The sequence below is a fragment of the Sceloporus occidentalis genome, unplaced genomic scaffold, assembly GCF_023333645.1.
Source record: "Sceloporus occidentalis isolate IW3139 unplaced genomic scaffold, rSceOcc1.0.p SCAF_1, whole genome shotgun sequence".
NCBI lineage: Eukaryota > Metazoa > Chordata > Lepidosauria > Squamata > Phrynosomatidae > Sceloporus > Sceloporus occidentalis.
In genome coordinates, this window is record NW_028316981.1 from 206,262,761 (window position 1) to 206,288,970 (window position 26,210).

The 26,210-nt window shown below is 39.8% G+C and overlaps 1 protein-coding gene across 1 annotated transcript in view; it reads left to right on the forward strand.

The window, feature by feature from the left end:
- The window catches only part of KCMF1 (potassium channel modulatory factor 1), a 58,996-nt gene extending 40,323 nt beyond the window's left edge, over nt 1-18,673 (forward strand). Inside the window, exons 3-7 of the mRNA XM_089488660.1 lie at nt 2,518-2,657; nt 11,320-11,421; nt 13,025-13,199; nt 14,556-14,838; nt 18,040-18,673. Of these exons, the coding sequence (XP_089344786.1) occupies nt 2,518-2,657; nt 11,320-11,421; nt 13,025-13,199; nt 14,556-14,838; nt 18,040-18,301 (962 nt within the window). The 3' untranslated portion in view covers nt 18,302-18,673. The remainder of the gene's footprint in view (nt 1-2,517; nt 2,658-11,319; nt 11,422-13,024; nt 13,200-14,555; nt 14,839-18,039) is intronic.
- Nucleotides 18,674-26,210: the final 7,537 nt, after the last annotated feature.

Genomic DNA, 26,210 nt, shown 5'->3' on the forward strand with positions numbered 1-26,210 from the left:
TTTCATGGTTAGGTTGCCTATCCAATATGCAAAATAAGATCTTCACACAATCTTTCTGCCTATCCGAGCATGTATTCACGTGTCCACAGTATTCTGTTTAAATGAGGCATCTCTGTAATGTACATGGTGAAATCTTTTGTGGGAAAACCTCTTCCCATGAGAATGTACCTGCACATGGAAGGAAAACACAAGGAGGAGATGTTTCACATAGCAGGATACTTTCATTTAGAGAAGTTTTGAAAAACTTGTCTCTCCCTTCCTTTCTTTTTAGATATGTAGGAAAAGTCTGTCTGGTCAAACCAAAAGCCTGTTTAGTATATTTTTTCAGTTTCTAGAAGAGCCAGCCAGATACCTGTGGGAATACCATAATCAATACAGAAGCATGACAGCATATTCTTTGACAACTGGTTTTCAGAGTGCAAACTGCAAAAGCAGCCTAACTTTTTCAGACTTTTTCAATGTTGTTCCCCAGACCAAGGTTAGGTACACTACTGGCAACAACAACAACAATAGAGTAGTTCTTGAGTAGTCATCCTGTCTCCTTCTCTCTCTTTCAGTTTTCCTCCCCTAAATTGTTTGTTTGGGAGGGAAGGAGAGAAAGAAGTGGGGAGGAAAGGAAAGGGAAAACAAAATGGTGCAGGGTTACTTTAAGTCTGAATATTGTGGTGCTTGGTCTTTATTATACTTTGCCTTGAAACATACATAAGTTCATGCTTAACTGTTGTTTATGTGTCATCCTTAAAATGGCATAAATACTAGTGATCTAAAGAGAGGTAGACACATTTCTGAAGTACTGTCTTATTTCTAATGTTTTCTGTGAGGCCTTGTAGCAGTCTTTGACTCTAAAATGCATCATTTGTGAGTGTTCTTAGTTCCTTGTGTACAGTAGGCTCTGATGAACGTTGCTCTTTTGAGAAGGGGTTTCTGTACTAGCCTCTTTTACTCAGCCTTACTTGTATTGGAGCAAACACTATTAATAACAGGTCAGGATTTTTCAGCTTTCTAAGCAATTATAGACATAGGCCAAGATCCTAAGTCTGGAGATGTGGCTGCAATGATGGAGTACTGCAGGGTCCTGTGGCAACTGCTTGTTGCCAAGTGCCTTGCTGTGGGGAGAGGAGTGGATGCTTCTTTATTCACCAGCACCCTCCCCAAACACCTCAGAAATTGTTACCGTATGTTGGTGTCACTGCCTGGCTTCTAAAATGGATTGGTGGGCCCTTTTGGCTTTTGCAGTGTGCAACGATTATAAAAGTGAATTCCAAAACTTAGGATGTTGGAGGTTCAGTTTATGTCGTAGTAAATACTGAACAGGATGCCATACAAAATGTTTGTTCCATGGTAAGCTAATGATGAATCAAAGTCTGGAAAATACACTTTCCACAGCAGCTGGTATCTCCTCCTCCCCCCCCCCCCCTCCATATTTAAGCTGTTTGGTTATAAGATTTAAGGGACTTGTTGGTTAGCTGTGATTGTGGTGTTGCTGTTGGTCTTGACAAACTGCTTTGGCACATTTAAAAGACAAGGAGTGAGTGATTGGGACTTCCGTGGTGCATTTCCTCAGAACTAGCTTTCTCAGTACAGTGGAAGGTATGTATGGCCTTACTTTTTGGCCTTAGCCCACCGAGCATGCTGCTGTTCGTCATTAATTTTATTTTAGGATATTTGCTGGAGTTAAGAAAATAATGTTTTTTGATGAGCAAGTACTGCTTTTTTCTACACAAATTGGAAGCAACATTTTACTGCTACTGTACTATTATTATAGAGAACAGTTACTTTGTTTTTCAGGCTTGTAATTTTTTTAATGGGTTCATTTAGTTATTTTTGAATATGGTTGCTTTGTATGAACTCAGCATATGTAAAAGCAGTAGAAAAAAATTGTGTGTACTATTGCTTGCGCTTGAGGAAGTAAGGATACATGTTATGACTTCAAGATGTTTATAATGGTTGCTAACACTGTCGCTGGTTTCCACTCTGGCAGATGTAGAAAAGTCTTAACATATTAGCCTTCTTAAGGATAATATCATTAGGATTATTTTGTGCAGAATAAGGATCCAGGACCTCAACACTGTTTCAGGTTTCTTTCCTAAATTACAATAGTTTTTCAAACTTTATTAGAATAAAATATTGGACTAGCAATGGACAGAATTGAGCAACATCAAAAGGTTTGTTTAGTCACATGAATTTAAAATGTATATAGAGGAGATTTTGATTTCTCCTAGCATAAAATGTAAAAATACTGTATTCTGAGTGATTTTATATATCTATTGACTTACACATTACTACAAATGTTGTATTATCAGCTATTTAAAACAAAGTTAGGGCACCAGGTACCTTCTAAAGGCATGCATGAGATTACAACTTCCATAACCTGTTGGCCATCTTTACTGTAGTGTCATACTGTATATCTGGAGGACATCAAGTGCCGAGAGAATGTTTCTATGTTTCAAATATGTGTAGCCATAATTATTGTTTGTGAATGGAGTTCTTACTTGTTTACTTATTTTTTCCTTCCAGATTTGTACTATGGTGGAGAAGCTTTCTCTGTAGAGCAGCCACAGTCTTTTACTTGTCCTTATTGTGGAAAAATGGGTTATACGGAAACATCTCTTCAAGAACATGTTACTTCAGAACATGCAGAAACATCAACAGAAGTGGTAAGCAGCACCCTTGCTTCTCCACAAGTCCAGAAGTAATATGAGGCTTGAAATTCTGCCTGTCATATTTTTCAAAAACTGAAATACCATTCACACATACCAAATTAATATTAAAATACCTGGTTAGGCTCATAAATCATTGTGTTGTCATTGACGGTATTGTTTTCCAGTTTTGTTTTGCTTTTCTCCCCCTGTACAGATGTTAATATAAAATTTAAATTCAGCATGCTTTGCATCTCTAGAGAAATACATGTTTCCTTATCTCTATACACGTGGGCACATGCTGTTTTTTCATGAAGGAAAGATGTTATCAACCCCTTTGAATGATTTCCTGATTCTTCTAGAATATAGATTGTGTACGAGGCATTGTATAATATTTGAAGAAGATTTCTTGCATTTTTTGTTCAGAACATAATAGCAAAATATTGCTACATTAAGAAGAATATTATAATGAATCTTTTGAGTGTTTAAAAAGCTTATTTTTTATATTATGTTAATATAAAAGGTATATTATTTTAATAATTATTAACAACATTTTGGACCATTTGTGGTTTTTGTATATGGAGACATTCAGAAGATAACTCAGTTCACTGATTTACTATGCTCTGTTAACTTTGAGATCCCTAATTATGCCATCTCATCACAAGCTTGAACACAGAAGTGATTCACTCTTACCTAGATCCAGACAGTTGTATAAACGTTGGTGTAAGTGGTACAGGTTGAATATCCCTTATCTGGAATTCTGAAGTACTCTGAAATCCAAAGGTTTCTGAACTGTAACAAAAAGAGTGTAGTACATACCTCTATAGTATTTGTCAGGCTGGTGAGAGATGTGAGGATCTGCGAAATGGTGGGAATCCATGCCTCATGCCATACTTGATAGAGAGAATGTAACATTTTCAGGGGGGAAATCTCTGGCACGGCTTGTTCCTCTGAAGTGTTCCTCATCTCTAAAATTAGAATACTAATTTGTTGCCTTTGCCCAGACCATTGTTAATTTTCCTGGTCATTTTTTGAGTGCTGTTAGAACCCCTTACTTCTAGTAAATCCACAGTATGTGTGTGCATGTTTGTGTACATTCTTTTATGGGATGTAGTAGATGATTTGTATGTATCTGGATCTGTTTGGCTGTTTGGCTCTCTGTATTAGTAAAAACTTCAGTAGACCCCTTCATCCTGAAATCTGCCTCTCCTTGGGTTGTCATATTAATTGTAAACTCAATATAAAGTGGAAACAAGAAGGTAGAAATGTATGTGGAAATATGTTTTATTTACTTTAATTGTCTCTTTATCTCCTTATGGATATAAATCTCAAAGAAAACCATAAGATGCTTTAGAGCAGGGGTAGGCATTGGTGGACTGCATCTGCCATAAGACCGCACCACTGGCTATGATGGCTGGGGCTAATGAGAGTTATAGGGGGGAAACATCTGGAAAACTACAATTACCTACCTCAGCTTTAGAACATAACACACTGCTAAATAAATATATACATTTTATGGTAAAATGTATTTGGTAGTCTTTTATCGCAAACTGCTGAGAGATTTAAAAAATGAAATGAAAAAAGTGATATACATATTCTTTAATAAATAAATAGTTAAGAATTGTTAAAGTAAGGATAGGATGGTAAACCAGGAAAAGAAAATTGGATACCATGGCATTACTAGGTACCAGGTTGACATGGCATCAGATCTCATCTGATCTTGAAGCTAAGCAGCTCTGGTTAGTACTTGGGTGGCAGACTGGCAGTGAATTCCAGGATGTTGTTATTGTTGTTGTATGCCTCCAAGTCATTTTTAATTTATGGCGACCATAAGGTGAACCTATCATAGGGTTTTATTGGCATGCTGCTTCAAAAGGGGTTTGCCATTGCCATCCTGTGAGGCCCAAGGTCACTCCGGCTTTTTATGCTTGAGTGGGGATTCGAACCTTGATCTCCAGAGTCATAGTCCAACACTCAAATGATTACACTATGGTTTCAAATGAAGTAACTGGCAAAACCACTTCTTGAGGTTTCCTTGCCTAAGACAACCCTGTGAAATCATGAGGTTATCTTAAGTCGACAGGCAACTTTGGAAGGCACATACATACACAAACATTTAGTATGCAGGTAAAATGGTTAAGAAATGGGGAGGAAGTCTTCTATAAAAAAATCTTTGCCAAAATTTTCTCTCTTAACACACTGGAAGTTATTCCATGAGGGTAGCCATGTTAGTTTGTTTTAGCAGATACAACAAGTCCCATGCCTCTTTAAATAAGTTGGTAGAAGTGAGCTGTAGTTTATAAAATGTTATGCCAAATAAAACTTGTTTTTCTTTAAATGTCACTAGATATTTTGTTAGCATTTCTGGTTGTTGAATCTTTTCTGAACTTTTGTTCTTTAGGTTTTTGTCTTTTATTTAATAAAAAATCATAATAAAAGCATGTCAGAATAGCCACACACACACACACACACACACACACACATGCTCTTAAAGGGAACCTCTATAGCAGTGATGGTGAACCCATGACATGCGTGCCAAAGGTGGCACTCAGAGCCCTCTCTGTGGGCACGGGTGCCATTGCCCCAGCACAGAGCTTGCCTGAGTTTGTCACTAGAAAGCCAGAGGGACATGGCACTTTGCAATAAATAAGTGGGTTTTGTGTTGCAGATTGGGCACTTGGCCTCTAAAAGGTTCACCATCACTGCTCTATAGGATAAAAAAAAAACTTCTTAATCTAATACTTGAATCAACTAATTTACCATTTACATCTTGCAGCAATACTAATCAGTAGTGACACAGTTCTGATTAACTCCACTGGATGGCAGTAATGTTCCATAGATGTAAAACACTGTGCAAGTTTGTATTACTGTTTTTATAGTTGTGCTTAGTCAAGTGTTCTGTTCTCTTTGGTATTGTTCCTGCATTAGTTGCTCCTGATGCAGTCCAGTAGCAATTTTTAGAAATGGTTGAGAGAGGCATTAGATAGCCACATCCTCCTATAGCTGTACAGAACACTCTGTGGTCTGCAGACTACTTGCGGGCATCCACCAAAATTTGACAAAGGCATTTAGAGAATAACAAGAGATCTGAAAAGGGCAAAGTTGTTAAATCGCTGCCTTACAAATTAGAGCTGATGTACACATTTGTTCAGATTTGTACTTGCCAAATGTTTTCAGTGATTTTTATTGTGATGGATAAAAAGTTGAAAGTCACCCATAAGTCTTTTAAAACAAAGGTCTTTTAAAACTGAATGTTTTTAAGAAAGGGACGTTTAAGAGAGTGCTGTATTGTTTGAAATTGCATTGTTTTTGTACCAGTCCTGCCATCTTAGTCTATACTGAAGTCCTTTTAGTCCACAGTCCACTCCTGTAGAGAAAGTTCATGAGAGTAAACATGTCCCTAAATATGGTGGTCATCATAAGAAGCAGCAGCAAAAGAGGTGTTCTGAGCTTCCAGTTCCTGCAAAAGATCTACCAGTGATGCTAAGCATTTTGTCTTTAGACATATTTAATGCAGAACTTTTGACCAATGGCTCATGTGTCATGCTTCTTCACCCAACAGACAACTAGTGGGCTTATTTTCAGAAAGTGAAGTGATTCAGTATGCGCTGAACAGCATACCACAACCAGCCAACTCTACAGGACCAGCAGAGTGTGTTACTCTCAAGGAAGTCCCCTTCCAGACAAGAACTTGCACATCTATATGCACTCATTGGTAGCATGATACTCAGTACCGTTCTCCATATGTGTACTGTGAAGCCTTTTCATAACCAAGATTACCACCATCATTTATCTAGCTCTCTGAGGGCAGATAGCCACCAAAGCTAATATTATACTTACAGAGATCATAAGTGTTGGTCTTGTGGCTCCCACTCCTCATCTTATTACATCAGTCACAGTAGTCTGGATTGCCTGCTGCCCTGAGGACTATTTCATCTAGGCCTTTGGGCTCATGGGGAGTTCTCCCCATGAGCCCAGAGGCATAGATGAAGTATGTCCTACAACATATACTTTTCAGATAAGAGATACCCACCTGTCTTACAATCCAGATTTACTTCCACCCAGTCTCTGCCTTCTCATAATAGAATGAATGAAGGGCCCCCTCGAGTGACCTCTACTATCTCAGTACCACTACTTACCATCTCCACTAAAATAACATTGCCTATTGAAAATACACCATTGTCATCAATGATACTGATTGTGGTGTCAGTGGCTGGATTAGTAGGAGACATATCACAAGCCATGTTATCTGTCATTATAACCACTTAAACCAATATAGGCATGCCTCAGTTATCAATTCCTCTGAGGAATGAGCTCCCTTTTACAAAGTCTTTTTCTGCTTGCCCAGTCCCTCTTCCCCTCTTCGTTTCAGTCTAGCTGGAAGTTGTATTTTTAAGCAATGTTGGCAATGAGAAGATGGTGATGGAGGGATGGCGTCAGGTTACAGCAGGATGCCTGCAGTAAATAATGCAATAAAGCGTGAGTGGGGAAAAATGAGATTATGGTCTAACTGATCCTGTTGTTGTGTGTGCCTGCCTACAACAGGCTAGATGTAAACAATAGCTGCTGCCAGAATCCCTGACTTGAGTATGTATGAACAATAAAATTGGGGTGGGGAGGGGGGCAAGTAAGCCTGCCTCACCAGCTGCCCCAGACATGTTAAAGAAGCATGGATATGCAACTTTCACAATGAAAATGGAAATCATATGAAAGGTGGAGACTGGTAAAAGAAAAAGTTATCTCTGATTGCATTCTGGAAGAAGATTTGAAGTAGGTCTAGATCAGGCCTGCACAACATGCACCCCAAAGGCTGTGTGTGGCCTACCTAAGGATTTTGGACAGCCCATGAAGATGCAGAACAACTTGAAGGCTCCTCCACTTCTTGGCCTTTCCTCTTTGGAGAGGGCCATATGGAGGAGGAGGTGGAAGGGCAAATGCTTGCCTCCACTGCTCAGCTTTCTCCTGAGGAGGGCAGGTGGAGAAGAAGGACAGGCAAACGCTTGTCCTGCAAGGTTCCTCTACTACCTGGCTTTCTCCTAAGAAGGCCAAGTGATGGAGGAGGAAGAATATCAAACACTCACCCCTCAAGCATCCTCTGTCACTTGGCTTTCTCCTGAGAAGTCCAAGCAGAGGAAGAGAAGGACAGGCAAAGTTCCTCCATTGCTTGGCTTTCTGCTGAGGAGAGAGCCAGGCAGGGGACGACAAGGATGAAATTAATATTAATAATATTTATTATTAATAATAATCAATAATTGTTAATTAATTAAAATTTAATTAAAACCTAGCTGTGTCCCAAAGAAGTTTAGCCTGTTTTAATTTTGGCCCCTACTTACTGTCAAGTTGTGCAGGTCTGCTCTAGAGGGGTTCGGAATAAGCAAGGCTTATTTCATTTGTTTCAATTCACATGCATACTGTTAGTTTGGGAGAACAAATTTGCTGAAGCATGTTGAACTGCTTCTCTTGTAGTTTAGGAATCTGTCCCTATTCTTTCCATGCTGTTTCTGTCTCAGGAACCACATTTTCTTTCGAAGAAGTAATGCTATAGAACACACCTACAGTGGGCCCTTGGTGATTCCAGGACCCCGTGAATACCAAAATCTGTTAATGCTCAAATCCCATTAAATACGGCGGTGTTCCTTATATAAAAAGATAAAAGTAAGTTTTGCTTCTTGGAATTTATACATATATTTAAATATTTTCAATCCATGAATGGTTGAATTTGTGGATGGTTGAATCTGTGGATACAGAGGGCTGACTGCACCTCATTAACTGACTGTACCAAAGTATACCTGTAGTCTGATACCAACTGCCTTGGTATTACAACCAGCCTTCAGAGCTTTGTTAACACAACTCATGCTAAAGCAAGTGCCAACTTCCAAGCAAATCTTCTAACAACAGTTACGATCTGAAGGTGAGTTAGATTTAATTTCTACCCCTTTGGTGGCTTCATCAGTGCAGATTTTCTCCTGGGTGCCTTGATAGATGACATAGCATTTCCTTCTCTATTAAATGACTACCAGTCACATTCAGATGTTCTCATCAGCATGGCCAGATGCTAAGTATAAACAAGAGCTACCTCTAGCGGATAGCACAGTGTTTTCTGTGGTCCATTCTGCAATTATATAGCTTTACTCCTTAGGATCATTTCCAATTCTCTCATAGCTGTCTTTCCCATTACTAATCTTCTTATTTCTTGGCTGCAGTCTCCATTCTGTTCAATATTTGATCCAGGGTATGGGAAGTCATAACTATTTTGATTTCCTCATTATCTACCTTTGTGTGAATTCTGCAACAAAATATGACTGGTGTACTAAAGTATTCTAATGAATGGTAGGATGAGGTTTAAAGGCTTATGGATCCTCTAAGGCTGACAGAATGACATATGTGACTTCCTTCTGCATAGCGCTGCAGACAGATTTTCACTTTTTAAACAGTTGTGGGGTTTTTTTTTGGGAAGGGTATTTTTTAAAAAAGTGTGCTTAGTATTTGTAGAAAAAACTCATCTGAAATTTAAATTTGCTTTAAAATGGTTACATTTTTATTTTTAAAAAGTGTTCCAGACATCTAACATCATCACTAAAACCAAATTAAACATTTAAATAATAAGTAAAAGGAACTAGGGATTAGGACCACTCAAATCAATAAACATATTATTCTCTGGGTCTACAAATTTATCTTTTCAAATTAATATTTTTTTTGTTCCTTGACATTCTCTGTACAGAGATATGTGGCGTCAGCCTTAAACACTGATTATTTTCTGTGTTAGATGTCCTGAGAATAAGGATGGAGCAGCCAGTCTCGTCTTCAGGCTGCTTCCATCTGTAGAGTTCACGTAGTTCAGTCAAATTCCAGAGAAGTCACCGAATAAAGAATTTAGCTGTTCAGGGCTAATGTAGGAGATGTGAAATTTGGTTTTTTTTAAAATGTGGAGTGAATGACTGTAAACATATGTCCTCTATTAAGACATTGAGAAGACACCAAAGGTCCAAACATTTCATAGAAAGATTATTCTTTTGTTATGAGCTTCTTCTGCAGTTGTTAATTTCAGCAAAGATTGAAGCCAAGCTGTGGATTATATTTTAAAATCCAAAACAGACTGCAGAAATAATCCAGTTTGAGACCACTTTAACTGACCTGGCTCAATGCTAGGGAATTCTGGGAACTGCAGTTTTGTGAGACACTTATCCTTCTCTGTTAGAGAGCTCTGGTGCTATGATAAACTACAATTCCCAGGACTCCCTAGCATTGAGCCAGAGCAGTTAAAGCGGACTCAAACTGGGTTATTTCTGCAGTGTGTTTTGGACCTCAGACAGCCTCCTCAAAACTATTAATCCCCAGATACGTTGTAATACAACTTAACACATATGTTAACACCAGTGTTCTCAGACTGCCTTAGAAACTAAAATAAATGTTAGCCCCAAAGAGGGACTTTTTAAAACTTGAGATGTGTTTAGCAAGTTTACCCCCACACTTCCACAGAACCCAGACAAAAGGTTCAAACTGCTATAGTTCTAGAATTGTGGCTGGCTGAAAGCCTTCCATGCTTAAGTAGCCCAGTAATATTAGAAGGACAAAGAGTTTGTTTCTGTTTTCATCTGCTCCTGGAAAGGAGAAGCAACTTAAGTGTGTTGTCTCCAGAATGAAGACCTTCCCATCTGAAGGCTGCATGTCTCTTTGCTTACCTGGAGTAGGGTGGGGAAAGTTATTCCATGTGCTGCCTCTGACATCAGAGGCTATATTTAGAAGGATGTGCCCCAGTTGCCTGGATTGATCTTCTGTCTGGGTTCCATCTGCTGTATTGCACTTGTGCAGCAGGGATTCTTCTTTCCTTTCTGCTCCAGGTAGTCCCCAGAGGTTCCCCCATCTTCAAGAACAGATCTGGGATGGGCAGAGGAGAAGGGGAAACTTTCCCACTTTTCATATTTTCATATCAACTTTTCCATATTGTCTATTCTGCTACTGGATGGACACTCTCCTATTTCATTCCTTCTCATCAGATTCTGGTAAACATAGAAAATGAGAAAGCAGCTCTATTAATAAGGGGTGGAATGACTTTATTGTGCTGTGCTGGAGTTGGAAAAAATACCCCTGAAATTAGGCCTGTGTTATGAAGAAATAATGAAATACTCATCATTGACGCCTTGTCTTCCCTCTTTAGAATTACTGTACTGTTGTTGCTTGTTTATTTGTATAGCATCATAGATGTACATAATGTTTTATAAGTAAAACAACAAAAACCAGCCAGCTCTACCAAAGGTATACAGTTGAAAAATAGACACAGGAGGAGGATGGAGTAATGCAGATTTTTTTTAAAAAAACAACTATACAATTATAAAACAGATTATCCAGATATAGTCCACTATATAAAAGGCACTGATGTGTGTGCACATGCCATAGTGGCTTCCTCTTTGTGTCTGGATAGTAGGGAAGAATAAGGTATTGCAGCAAGAAGAAAGTTCTGGTGAATGGTTGAGTGGTTGGGGATTGACTGACCCTGATTTATTGTAAGGCTGGTCCTGATCACCATCATGAACTGGAGGATGAAACTGAAGGAAGTCTACTGATTTCTCACTATGGCTGCAGAGACAAATTATGTTCTCAGATGTATTTATTCCCATTAGTTACCTGTTGCTGTCGAAGACTTTTGCTCAAATTGATTTTCTACCTTTTATTTTTTCAGATTTGTCCAATATGTGCAGCATTACCTGGTGGAGATCCCAATCATGTTACAGATGACTTTGCAGCTCATCTCACACTGGAACATAGAGCTCCTAGAGATTTAATATCCTTTCCTAAGCATAATTTTTGCTCTGTGTATTTAATATTACATGTGTTAATTCTGAAATATGTGCTTTTGTTTGACTAGTTGTATATGCCTTGAAGAATGTTTGGAAACTTCAGCTGGTCCAAAGGGCTGCAGCCAGGCTGTTAACGGGGGCAGGTTACAGAGACCAACAGCTCCATTGGCTGCCAGTTTGTTTCTGTGCAAATTCAAAGTGCTGGTTATTACCTATAAAGCCCTGCATGGCTCAGGTCCACGCTATTTGGCAGACCATATCCACCTGTATGAACCGGCCTGGGCTCTGAGATCCTTTGGAAAGGCCCTTCTCTACAACAAACTATCACAAGCATGGTTGGTGGGGACGCAAGTGAAGGCCCTAGACTCTGGAACTCCCTTTCCAGGGAGATCAGAATGGCTCCCTCCTTGTTGGCCTTCCGCTAGCTGTTCAGGTACCTGTTCAAGACCTACCTGTTCAGACAGGCTTTTAAAGCGGAATGTTTGTAAAGGACCAGCTTGGGATGTTGTTTCATTTTAAAGTGTTTTATACCGTTTTATCTTTTTAAAATTTATTTTATTCTTTTAATAGCTAATTGTAACAATTTAATTCCATTTTCATGCATCTCTTTTCTATATTTTTAATGGTATTGTTCTTTTACTATTGTGAAGTTGCTCTGAGTCCCAGTTCTGGGGAAAGAGTGGGATACTACTACAACTACTACTACTACTACTACTAATGATAATGATAATGATAATAATAATAATAGCAGCAGCTGTATTTTAAAATATCTTTGCATGAAACAAAGTTTATGTACATTGAAAGCAAAGATGTCACTATCTGAGCCACCCATGAAAAAAAGTATTGGATTTTGAATATTTCAGACTTTGGAATTCCAGATAAGGGAGACTCAACCTTCCAGTAGAGCTTATTTTATTTTGGTTTAAAGAAAATCTTGGAAAATGGTTGCTTCTCTTAATGATAAACCTCACTACACTTAGTGGGGTACCCATGCTAGGGAAATAAGGGAATAAATTCCAGTAGATTGTGGATCTGTTTGATAATATATTCCATTGAACAATGTATATTGCTATGTTCATTATGCCTAGCATTCAACCCTCTGGATGATGTGGGGTAATTTTATTAAAGAGTTGACACTGAAAGGCTGTTGAACAAAAAAGTCAGTTTTAACAATGACTTCAGTAATTTGATGACCCTTACTTGTAATGGGGTTCTGTTTGAACCCCACTTAAGGATATTTACAAGGAAAACTCAAGTGTCACAAAACAGTGAATTCAGACTTCAATTTGTATTTGATACCACCTTATACGGGAAGCAGAGTCTGAATGTCCACAAGGCTGCCTCTTCTGACTCTAAGAAATGGGCTTCATGGACTAGGTTTTTCATACTAGTTCTGCAATTTGTAGCTCTGCATGAACCTTGTAATTCTAACTTTGAAGCTAAAAATGAACTCAAGAAATTGTATATATTGTGTAACATTTGCTACTGACCCAAATGTGTCCTGTTTTTTACAAGTCTTTATGATTTCCCTATGTGTGCAACAGTTTCACCTTTCACGTTGAGACTTCTCCTTAACTTATTGGTTAGGATGAATCCAGCGGTGTTCGGCATGTACGTAGAATGTTTCACCCAGGCCGAGGCCTGGGTGGCCCTCGCGCACGTAGATCAAACATGCACTTTACTAGCAGTTCCACTGGTGGGTTTTCATCTTCGCAGAGTTCGTATTCTCCAAGCAATAGGGAAGCCATGGATCCTATAGCTGGTAAGATTTATAAGTATTGATGTATTCCTTTGTTTCTCTGATTCAAGCATAGTGCATTCTACTTTGGTAAAACTAGGAATGTTTGTCCTTTAATTTCACATGTTTCTTCTCGAACAGGAATAGGAAACATACGTCCCTCCAGATTGTGTGGAACTGCATCTCCCTTCACCTCTATCATTGGCTGTGCTGCCTAGGGATCATGGGAGTTGCTGTCCAGGGACATCTGGAGGGCTCCATATTCCCCATCCCTACTTTTAGAATACAGTGGTCCCTCCAGATTTGCTGGTGTTAGGGTTGAAGGACCACTGTGAATGTGGAAAAACTACAAATAAAAACATACTTATCTTTGTACCAGAGGGAACACCCCTCTAGGAATCCACTACAACTCCAGTGCAACTCTTATGGTCAACATCTGCCAGACGTTGATCATAGAATCATGCTGGTGCACCTAGGAATGCCTAGAGAAGTGTTTGCTCTAGGGCATCTACTCTATGGTTAACTTCTGGCAGAGTTGCACTGGAGGACTTAGAGATTCCTAGAGAGAACATAATCAAAACCACAAATAATCAAATCTGTAAAAGTCAAAGCCACAAATGTGGAGAGCCAACTGTACTCTGCAGAAAGTATAACCTTCATGGTTATTCATATTTTTATCACTGATAATTAGCTGTGACAATAAAGATCTATTTGGGTTGATTGTCCCTAAAAAAATGGGACTTTTTCAGCCAACTATCAGATTCCCATTCAAATTGGCAATTCCCTAAGACTTTATATCATACAAAAAGTCTGATTACCGTATTTTCGGGCGTATAAAACAACCCCCCACTTTGGGGAAGATTTTCATGGGCTAAAAAATCGTCTTATACGCCGGAAAATACGGTATTTTTTTCCTGCATAATTCAGTATTGTATTCTCACAACATGTTACGCTAAATTACCCTAGGGCCCTAAAGCAGTGTTGAGACTTGTGCCTGTTTTCTGAAATACTAGTAAAATTAGAGAGACCCATATAGTATAATGGTTTGAGTACTGGACTAGGACACTGGGAGATGAGAGTTTGAATTCTCACTTGGCCACTGGGTGACCTTGGGCAAGTCACACACTCTCAGCCTCAGAGGAGGGCAAGGGCAAGACCTATATGAACAAATTCTGCCAAGAAAACCCTGTGATAGGTTTGCCTTGGGGTTGACATAAGTCAGAAATGACTTTTAGGCAAACAAGAACAGTAAAGTTAGAAGCTAACAGAAGAGAATTCTAGGAAGAATTTATTGTAGTAATGAGACATAACTTTACAGAGTGCTGAGTTTGTGATACTGGATTTCTCCATAATGCCTGGTTCTTTTTTTAATATTGACAGAGCTTTTATCTCAGTTGTCTGGCGTGAGGCGTTCTGCAGGGGGACAGCTCAATTCCTCTGGCCCTTCTGCGTCTCAGTTACAGCAGCTGCAGATGCAATTGCAGTTAGAGCGACAGCATGCACAGGCAGCACGACAACAACTGGAGACTGCGCGGAACGCGACAAGGCGCACCAACACTAGCAGCGTCACCACCACTATTACACAATCCACAGCAACAACCAACACATCTAATGCAGAAAACAGTCAGCAGGCTATCCAAAACTCTCAGTTCCTCCTTACAAGGTAACTCAGTCTAAAGGGTTGGTCTCGCTTGGTACTCTTGGTTTGTTTTTGTTTGCTTGTTTAATTCAGGCATTTACAGTCTGCATATTCTGATATCATGCTGCTGCTTCTTACAAGCAACATTTCATTCACCTCCTTCAGTGGAGGTGATGTTGCTCAGATGTGTAGTCGGTATGCATTTTCTTTTACTATTTCCACCTGCTATGTAGAAACCGCTGATTTATGTTCCAAAGAGAGGTGGAACAGTCACTATTTCTTTCATATGGCTAAATCTGCAAATTAACTGAGCAATGTGAAGTCATTTAATTTAATGCTGTTTTCAGAAACATTAACAGGCCTGCCAGTGGTGTGTAACTGAAATTAGTTCTGGGGTTTGATAACTTTTGATTATATTTTTGAATGGCTTTCAAAAAAGTAGAAATGTTAGGTGTGTAATAAGGGACTAAAGAGGGAATATGTGTAGCAGAATTTCAATGAGTTGACCAGGTAAACTAATAAAGGGTTTTCATGTATATGGATTGCCCCACACCTTTTCTGACACCTTCTCAAGGCTTTCATTCATTTACTGAAAAGGTCAATGAACCTTTGACCATGTCAAGTCATGAGAAAGTTTTCTATTAGGTTTGAGCAAAATAGCCATGCTTATAGACTTGCTGAAAAGTTAGCTGTGACTAATTTGTGTGAATAATGTCAGTGGTGGACTTTAAACATGACCAACTGTAGATTATTTGTAAAGTCGAAGGCTTTCATGGCCAGCATCCATAGTTTTTTGTGGGTTTTTCGGGCTAAGTGGTCATGTTCTAGCAGAGTTTCTTCCTGACGTTTCGCCAGCTTCTGTGGCTGGCATCTTCAGAGATGCCAACCACAGATGCTGGCGAAATGTCAAGAAAAAACTCTGCTAGAACATGGCCACTTAGCCCGAAAAACCCACAAAAAACTGTAGATTATTTGTTCATTGCCTTAAATAGCCCAGAGGGCCTAAAAGAAAGACCAATGTAATATGTGGAGTTGAAAGTAACGAAATGTGGGCCTTCTAGTCATTTGTGATTCATGGCAACCCTTAGGTGAATGTATCCAGGGTTTTTTTTGGCAAGATTTATGCTGAGACAAGATCGGCCAGTGCATTTTTCTTGGCCCAGCAGGATTAGAACCTTGGTCTCCCATAGTCCTAGTCCCAACACTCACTGAGTAATTTTACATTGACTTTTTTCTATAATCAGTATAGCAAAGCAAAGCAACTACATATTCTAGTCATATATGAATATAGAATATATGGTATAGGTCACATAGAATATTACATGCATGATCTCTCTCAGTAGCTTACATGTGTGTTAGATAGCATATTTTCAGCAGGATCCATCTGTACATCTGCTGATGGAAGCAGCTCTATCAGCAGAACCATATGGGGCAGTTCCTGCTCCACATGCAACCCTTGCATTCCTTCAAGATCTACTTAAGGTGGGAGGTGGATGGAGGAAAGAAAGGAAAAGGCCTGTTGAGGGCAGGTAGGAACTAATACATTACTTGTTCCCTCCTTGTTCTTGCTAGTGCCCTTCTGGATTCTGTCTATGGCAGAGAGCTCAGTTGTGGTGTTCCAGAACACTGTGACTAGTGAATACTGCTGAAGTAGAGCTTATTGAGGAGTTTTAATATTTTTATTCTGGTTTTGAACTGAGACAAGTATTTTCCTGTCCCAATACAGGAATAAATGAACTTAGCAAACCTAGGAATGTTTGATGGGGATGGGATGGTGCTTGCCAACTGAGACTTGTGTTTTGAGTGCAGAGGTTTATAGGGGAATCTCCTTTAGCACTCATTTCTTGAGGAACAGCACCTGCCAGGCCAGCTTTAATGAACACAAACACTACATTTTGCACTTCATTGCCCCATGAACTGGCTGCCAGAAGTTTTTAAGCTTGCGCACATTTATGTTGAAATGGATTTTAAATGTGAAAAATTGTGCCGTAATCAGTCTGTAAGGTGCCACAGATGTACAGTCAACCCTCTGTATCCACGGGTTCAACTATCCAAGGCTTGAAAGCATTTTTAAAAAATATAAATTCCAAAAAGCAAACCTCGATTTTGCCATTTTATGTAAGGGACACCCATTTTACTATGCCATTGTATTTAATGGAGCTTGAGCGTCTATGGATTTTGATATCCACGGGTGGTCCTGCAGCCAAACCCCAGCGGATACCAAGGGCCCACTGTATCATTTTCAGCACTTTTCTGTGTATGCTGCCAACAAAAACAGCTTTCAAGGTCAAAATGTCAAAATTCTTTCACTAGAATATTTTGGACAAATCTAGGACCGGTAGGGATGCAGTGGCTTAGTGATTAAGACACCAATGATGATGACTGGAAGATCGGCAGTTTGAGGCCCAAATGCTACATTATGGGGTATGCCCCTGTCCCAGCTTCTGCCAACCTAGCAGTTTGAAAGCATGCAAAAGCAAGTAGATAAATATGTACCACTTTGGTTGGTAGGTAACAGCGTTTGGTGCAGTCATGCTGGCCATTTTTGAAAAGAGCGCTGGCTCTTTGACTTAGTAACAGAATGAACACTGCCTCCTACGGTTGGTTATGACTAGACATTCGTGTCAAGCGACTATCTTTACTTTTACCTTTTGGACAGGTAGCAGTCTTACTCTGAGTCAAAACAATACTATTAATTTAGCTCAGTGGTGGCTGTCTCATGTATGACAGAGCCATCAGCCTTAATGTTATCTACTGAAGCCCTTTTAACTGAGATGTTGTGTTTACATAGGATGTGCTTAGACGTTAACCTGTGATCCCTCCCATTTATACACACATTTGCCAAAGTCATATTTCTGTCTGCAAACTGCAAATTTTATAGCATTTGTTTTAGAAGGATATTGACAGGGATGTAGCATTGGTGCAGTAGAGACCAGCAACAGTGGCTCTGCGTATGGTATACAAACAAACAATAGTCTGTGGTTATGGCCTTCCCCCTTAAAAATCATATGATTATCAGTCATGGGAATAGGATGTTGACGTCTGGTAACTTTGTTCATGTTGTCACTAGTAACAAGTGTATGGAACGAATGCAAAAATTTAGTAGTGTGATCTGGCATCCCCCAGTTCTTATGGAATGATGAGTGCTGGAAAAATTGTGTGGACATTGTCCTTTTCCTTGATATATTTTAGCTACATTCTCTTCCATCTCTCCTTCCTGTGTAGGTTGAATGATCCCAAGATGTCTGAAGTAGAGCGTCAGTCAATGGAGAGCGAACGGGCCGACCGCAGCCTGTTTGTCCAAGAGCTTCTGCTGTCCACTTTGATGCGGGAAGAAAGCTCCTCCTCTGATGAGGATGAGCGTGGGGAGGTTGCTGATTTTGGTGCTATGGGCTGTGTAGATATTATGCCTTTAGATGTTGCTTTAGAAAATCTAAATTTAAAAGAGAGTAATAAAGGAAATGAGCCTCCTCCACCTCCTCTTTGATGACATCCCACTTCGCAGACAATGTCCTCTGTGCTGTATTTGCCAATGAAAGTGGACAACAACTATCTTGGGTTTGTTTTGGTGATTGTAATTTCAGGTCTGTCACTCTTGTTACATTGTGTACATTCAAAGGAAGAGAGAAAAAAAAAAGATATATATGATAATCATTTCCACTTAAAAATAATTTTTACTTCTAGCAGGTAAATGTAGGTTTCAGTGCAGAGGGGACTCCTCTGTGCCCTGTACTTTTGACATGCAAAAAGGCTCTCCTAATACTCCACATTCAAACTGAAGAGGAAAAAAAATGAAATCTCTAATGAAGCTGCTGTGTGTATTTATGAATATTAATGAATAAAAACTGCTTGGATGGTTTACCTTTACTGCATGAGGTTTTTTGCAGCGTGCATGAGTTTTAGTGACCTTGTCATTTAAAACAAATTAAATACAAGGATAAAACTATAAACAATTCCCTCTTCCTCCCCCGAAAAAAGCTTTCCAATTATTCAAAGGTTACAAGACAAAAGAAGTTAGTCTTTACTTAGCAGCGTGTGGCCATCAAGTAGCTTTTGAATAATGCCTGTCTGAACCACCTTTTTGTATGTGCCGTGAGCACATCATGCAACAAGCTCTGCAGTGGGACAGTTTGTCGTTTCCAGGGTGTGGTGTTTTGCTCGGTGTGGCCCTTATGTTGCTCTCTTTAACCATCATCGCACATTCATGTAGAGTTTCAGCCTGCTTTTTATGCATCTCTAGGAGACACAAAAGTAAGGCCACTGCCAAAACCTTCTGGCAAAGGGGCTTTTGTGTGCCCTATAATCAAAATACTTGTTCGACTTTGTTTAAAGATTTTTTTTTCTTTTTTGTGGTTGTTTAAAAAAAAAAAATCAAACTGTTAAAACATGTTTTTATTCGGGTGTAGATGATTCATTTATTCATTGTCTTAAAAGAAAACAAAAATTAATCTGGATTATGTTGTCTTAGTTTTAAAACCTTCACAGCCTCAATCATATGTTTTGAGTTATTTATGTATTTGCTTCCTAGTTTGCAGAGACTTGTCAGTATCAGGAGAGCTTGAGGAGGTGACTTCCCGACTTGTCAGTATATTACAACTGCATTCTTAATGATAACTCTAGCACCTTTTTATTTATTATTTCTTCTTGATTTTTTTTTTTTCTGGCATAAAAAAGTTTTAAAAAAAGCCTTTTAATTGAATCATGCCACCTACATGCCTATACTATTAATCCTGTATGTATAAAAATGTACAGTGTTTTTGTGCATAGACTTTCATAATAGCCCCAAGGCAGGGACAGGAGGGGTTTTGTTTTTTGGGGGGCTGGGGCAGGGGAGGGAATGTAAAGTTAGACTATAAAGACAAAATTGCACACAGCTTCTGATTCAATCTAAACTAGGTTTTAGACCATAATCATGTTTCTCTCTGGTTCTCACGCTCTTCACTCCTTTTCCCTCTGTACCCTTCCACTTCTGCCACATTGCAAGCATCTTAGAATAAACTTTCATACTTTGAACTGCAGGGTGGGGTTTTAACAGAACTTTGACATGGATGATAATCTGAAATGGTTTAAAAACCCACCCGCAACTTTTGACTCCATTAATTTCTATATAAAATACAGGACTAGATTATTATTATTATTACTTTTTCTTTTTAGTCTCTGCAACAGAATGTTTGAAGGGGGGGGGATTCTTTGCCAGCCCTCTGGTTATTTGGGGAGTTAAACCCTGGTAGGGATTTTTTTTTTAATTGTTGAGGATTTACAAAACCAGTTTTCAAACTGTAGTCTTTTCAAACACACCTGCACATTACAATAAGACACACAGTTCAATAAAGCATTTTCAAGACTGTTGTTCACTTGATTCTTCTTTCTTGTTGGTGTGTTATCCGGACCAATTGATTTCCAGGTATTCACTTCAGTGGCTTTATGGCATTTAAACTGGAGACATTCGGGGCCCATTCCACGTTCCTTTTTAATTTTAAAAGTTTATTTCTACACTGTGGAAAAGAAGGGGGAGGAAAACCTAGCTGCAGTCCTAGCCAGAAAAAATGAGACATCGGAATTGATAGTAGGAAGTATTCATTAGCAGCTGTGGTTTATAAGGTTTACAGCAGTTTATAAAGAAGGAGCCATGTTAGTCTCTCAGGATAAAGAACTGGCAGCACCATTAAGATTTAATTGTATATACTCAGCTATAAGTCGACCTCATGTATAAGTTGAGGGCAGGTTTTGGAGCCAAAATTATGGATTTGATCTGTGAATAAGTCAAGGGTAAAATTTAGAGGCATATAACAAAGGATCTAAAGGACAAAGCAAATGAAAACAGTGCCCAAGAACTTACAGAATTTCAGGAAGCATAACTGGGGGGTCAATTTGTTAACCATTATTCCTAGACTTAAACATGATTATAAAGGCATTGGAAGAAGTTGGTTTATGTCCACAAAAGCCTATGCTAAAATGAAAACCAGTCAGTCTTAAAAGGTGCTGCCACATTTCTCTCCCCCCTCCTTCCTTCCTCCTTAAGGTTTAAGGTTAATAATCAGCACACAAAACCCCCCAAATGATGAAACGACATGGAACACTGTGATTAAGAATAAAAGCAGATGGCCCTTCACAGTAGCAGTCTACAACTGGATTCATGTGTTAAAAAAGCCAGAAACACAGGCAATGGGTAAGCCTCCCCAAGGGAGAGAGTTTCAAGTAGTCGTAATCCTAATAGTCCTAAAGCTCCCTATAGTCACCACCCCCCTAATCTCAGAAAGGGACAATAAACAGATGGTTCATTGGAGTGGGCCTAAACCAACATTTGTGCTGAAGAATGCACTATATTGCAAGGCTAATCTCAGGTGCTGTTCAGGCCTATTTAAATTGATTCGGGGAGGGGGAGTAAGTTTTCCAAAACATCTACATCCACAGTACATCTCTTTTCAAATGATCCATATGCCATGTTCACCTGGGCACATGAATGTGTCTGCTACTTTTGGCAAGATACATGGATACAAGATGAGCGTAACTTGGAACTGTATGCCAGGAATGCTGTAAGCCACAATAGTTCTCAACTTTCTCAGTCCTGATCTTGAGCAATTTAACACCAGTATTTTTTACGCAGCAATTGGAAGGCTGGAGTGTTGTATAGAAAGGATAGGGAAATGCACAGATATTTTTGGGTTTCCAACTGGTCCAGCTGTTGAACCTGGGCTACAATGGCTGTGGTCACTCTGAGGTGATGGAAAGCGTTTCAGTGCATTTGGAGAGCACAAATTTACAGAAAGGTATGGATTTAGAAATCCTCTGGATGCTGCCTCCAAGTTTTGTAAGGGTTTAGATTGCTTCTTGCTAACATGATTACCTAAATTTTATTGTTAAATAATATCTAGAGCAGATCTGTCATTATTAGCAAATGCCTGGCCGGTGTAATAGAAAAATCACTAATGTGTTGGAAAACAAAAAAGGAAATGTTACATACAAATTTTGAAGATTTAGGTCCAGACAGTTTAAATAAATCTGGACAATTTCTATTTGTATAATGCTTGTAACAAAAGTTATTAGACTCCATTATAATTTACATGGTGTGTGCCTTCAAGGGCAACCCAAAGGCTAACCTATCGGGGTTTTCCAGGCAAAATTTGTTCATTTTTTCCCCCTTGCTTTTGCCTCCCTCTGAGGCCGAGAGAGTGTGACTTGCCCAAAATCACTCAGTGGGTTTCCATGGCTGAATGGGGATGCCAACCCTGGTGTCCCAGTCCAACATATTAACCATTACACCATACACTAAAATTTAAATTTCTCTCATTGAACATTTTAGGTGGAACTAGGACTGGGGAAATTCAGAATGACAAGGCATAGTCTAAAGACCCTAAAGCAGCGGTTCTCAACCTGTGCTCCAAGGAGCCCTTAGGGTTCCTCATACGCTTCCCAGGTGCTTTGCGGTTGCTCCAGGAAAGTTACCACCTATGCCATCTTTCTCACCCTGCCTCCCCCCCCCCCCCAGCCCAGTAACACCCCTTAACACCATTAACTTGTAAGACATAGGGTAGTCTTCTTAGGAGCTCTGCCATAGAAATTGATTCTAAAAAGGGCTCTGCAAGTCAAAAAGTTGGGAACCCCTGCCCGAAAGGCACCAGATCCCATCTGATCTTGGAAGCTAAGAATGGTCAGCCCTGGTTAGTACTTGAAATGGGAGACAGTAATACCCAGCACTTTAGACTACATTTCAGAGGAAGCAACTAGCAAAGCCACCTCTTGAGTCTTCCTTACCCAACAAGAGTTTTGAGTTTATGGGATTTCCACAAGGCAACTTGAAGATATATAACTAGCTAACCTTTTCACTGCTCTAATCTTTGAGAAATGATAAAACTGTCACACCTACTACTGCCAGGTTTTACATTGACAGCCCATCTCTGTCTCAGCCTGTTGCTCTTATTTAAATTTGAGCAGTTAACAATGAAAAATTCATATAATTCAGATAGCTTCAGTTAACACTGTTGAACTATTAATACAACATTCAGGTCTTGGGCATTTAAGAGAGAACCCATTTTGGAAGCTTGGCCATCATGCATTTTTTTTAAAAAAAAACAAAGGTTAGCATTCAAATGGATTGCATTGTTTTATTGCCTTTACTATTTATATTTCAACAATCTCCATGCCGTTAAACCCTTCAATATTTAGTTATGATGTGTCGAAATACATTCCAAGTGCTTGGAAAGGAGAATCCCACAAAATTAATGCCCGCTTATTAGAAGGGATCTGAAGAATGAGATAGCAAAGAGCAATCTTGTGCTTTAGCATAATGGAATGAGCCAAAAGTAACTTGTCATCCAACCCTGGTACAAAAGAGGAACAGGGTGGATTGTGCAAATTTGTTGTAAAATAGTAATCAGATTAGGTTTACATCCCATTCAAGTAAATTTACCACAGAGGTGTTTTCCAATTAAAAGGAACTAATTCAGTGAGGAAGGTGAATGCAAGACGGAATTAGGAAGCTTGCAATATTGCATTTTTTTCCCCTATTAAGCAGACTCCCCACCTCCAATGAAAGGTTTTATAATGAAGGGGTCTTGTTTGATCATAGGATAAAACAGGTTACATTAGGTTCTTTCCTCTGGAGTAAACCTAAATGAACAAGTTTCACATATTAGGACAACCAAACCTATTTTCAGTTTCTTGAGAGGTGGGCATCCACATGTGCAGAAAGATAAAGAGATGGCCATTTGCAGCTTCTAGTTTACAAATGCCTGCTATTTTACTTTTTAAAAAGTGAATTAACATTTTGTCAATGAATGAATGCTCAAATTAGGGGTGCTAACATATTGAGGCATCCACAATTTGATGCCTGTGGACTAAAGGTTGCATTAACCAAGGCAAAATTAGAAACGCTGCACTTCCCACCAACTTCCCATGTAAAATACATTTCCAGAGATGCATCTTTTTTCATTGATTGCTGATGCTCTAACAGGCAGTGAGCACAGGAGCAAGTACAGCTTTGAAAGATGTATTGAAGCATAGCAGAAAGGGTGACACTTGTATATGGAGACCAAGATTCAAGTTCCTTGTCCCTGAAACCTTTCCAGTGGCCCTGGAAGCCTGACTGCTTTGCAGGCTTCTTCGCAAGGCTGTCGTGAGGAAAAATGAGAGATCCTTCTGTATACATGAGAAGAACGATAGGCAGCATGAGTGCAAACTGTGTAATAAAAAGCAACCACCGATTTTATATAAGCCTTTATTTACAACTTGTTTAACAACTGTACACTAGTTTTGTCGCCTCAGAAGCATTATTGTCTTTTAACCTGGGGGGGGGGGACCAAAATGTCTAAACTTGAAACCATTATTACCTTCTTTTGTGTATATACAAATAAGTATTAAAATCACTAACATGGTGATATGGTAAGAAATTATTTGCAAGAAGTAGGGGAGATAATATTTGGTATTCTTAGGACTTTATGCTCTTACAGGAAAATATATATATATATATATCACTGGCAATTTCACAAACAGTAATTTTGGTAACCAATCAACACCTAGTTGAGGGCAGTGAAACAAGTTGCTATTGCAAAATGAAGCGGGGAGGGAACTGAATACTACAGACAGTAATTGATATGTTGAAAACATGCCTAGCATCTCAGAAAGTTGCACCACATGACAGTGATGCTAAAAACAAAACCTAAACCCTTGAAGACGGCCAGCAACACCTACTGGACATTGTAAGCAACAATCTCACATTCTTCTACTCCACCTAGCGGTCTACAATGTTTGGGCAGGCGGACCTAAAAAGCCCTCAACCTCAGGCAACTCTAAACATCAGGCTGCATGTGCTCCACTCAGGCAGGCACATACCAAAAACATCCAGCACAGCCACACAGGACAGCTACAACGCAATGCCTTGCCAACAACTAACACAAATATTTAGGCAGGGGAGTCCAAAGTGTGGCCGGGGAGGCCAAAGTTTTTGTTATTTTGCAACTGGAGGTAGCCTGAATAATGAAGGCACCAGACATCTCCCCGCCTCCACCCCATTGTCAGAGTCTGGGACTTAACATGACACAGCCAAACAAACCAAAAAAGGGGCTGGATACTTCAATGCTGAATGTCAAACTCGCAAGACTAACCTTTTCCAGTTGCCAGGTCCAACCAAGTGCAGCTGCCCAATGCATGAATGTAAATGAGCCAACCACTACCCAGCTATGCCACTAGCCACTTTCTCCAAAAAGTAAACATCTCCTTCTCAAAGAGGTATCCCTACAGTCGAGGCAGCAATGGCTATTATCCCTGACTCTACTTTCAACCTGAGCTAGCAGCAGAACCAAACCTGAGCCCTGCCTTGGCTTTGCTTCTTCCTCCCACTTCCCTGCAGCTAGGCAAGGCGTGTAGGGGGACGGGGCAAAGATTTTTGCCATAGTCCCATCTGCACAGCAATGAGGGATTCGCTCAGAGCTATTCAGTGCTATGCAGCATGTGTGCGGGGGGTTACAGACAGCACCGGGTGACATCCCAGAAGAGGGGTGACACCTGGTCGTCCTCCCACAATGTCTCTGTCCTCATAAATACGCTAAGCTTTCCTCATGAGGAGAATGAGCCTATCACGTCTGAAAGATCTACATCAGGGACAGGGATGCCACTGGGCTAAGAATTGATTCCATGAAGAGAAAAGGGGTCTTTTAAATCTCAAATCTAGGTTGCAAGAAACCTGTCTAGAGTTAGACACTCGCTAGTGTTCAAAAGGAGGAAACTCCCATTCAGCCATGGCCTAGGTCATCCATCCTGCTGTTTGCCCGCAACAAGAGCAAAAAGCTTCAACCTGCCAACTATATTCCCCTCTTGCCCCACCTGTTCAAGACAGGCTATGACTGCATGACCAAAGGTGTAGGGCTTCACTAGAAAAGGTCTGCTAAGCAAACCACAGTGCTTGGTTCCAGTTCCTTCATCTTCATCTGAGTATGTGGTCCAAGGGTGGAGAACCTGTGGCCCTCTAGGTCTTGGAAATATACAGCTCCAGTTTCTTCTCACTCTTGACAAGGCTTGCAGGAGTTGTCAGGACAGTTCAACAACTATTAGGCCAAAGTTTCTCCAGCCTCAGTATGATTCCTATGGCTTAAAAGTAGAAGCCAGGGCTCCCAAGGAAAATCCAACTTGTCCCCCTTGCCCCTCCAGAGCTATTTCAGCTGCCAATACAGAGGCAAGGGCACACAGGGGTTGTGTGTGTGTGTTGGCTGTGACAATGGGATTGGCTGCCATTTTGGAAGGATTACGGGGCTGGCTTGCTACCTTCCAGCTCTTCCTCAGTGCAGTCCTCTCACAACTAATTGATGACCAGTGGTTTTAAAATGCTCCTTCCTAACACTGTGGGGAGGGAAACATAACAGTAATGATACAAACACGTTCACAAAACAATATACTTTCAA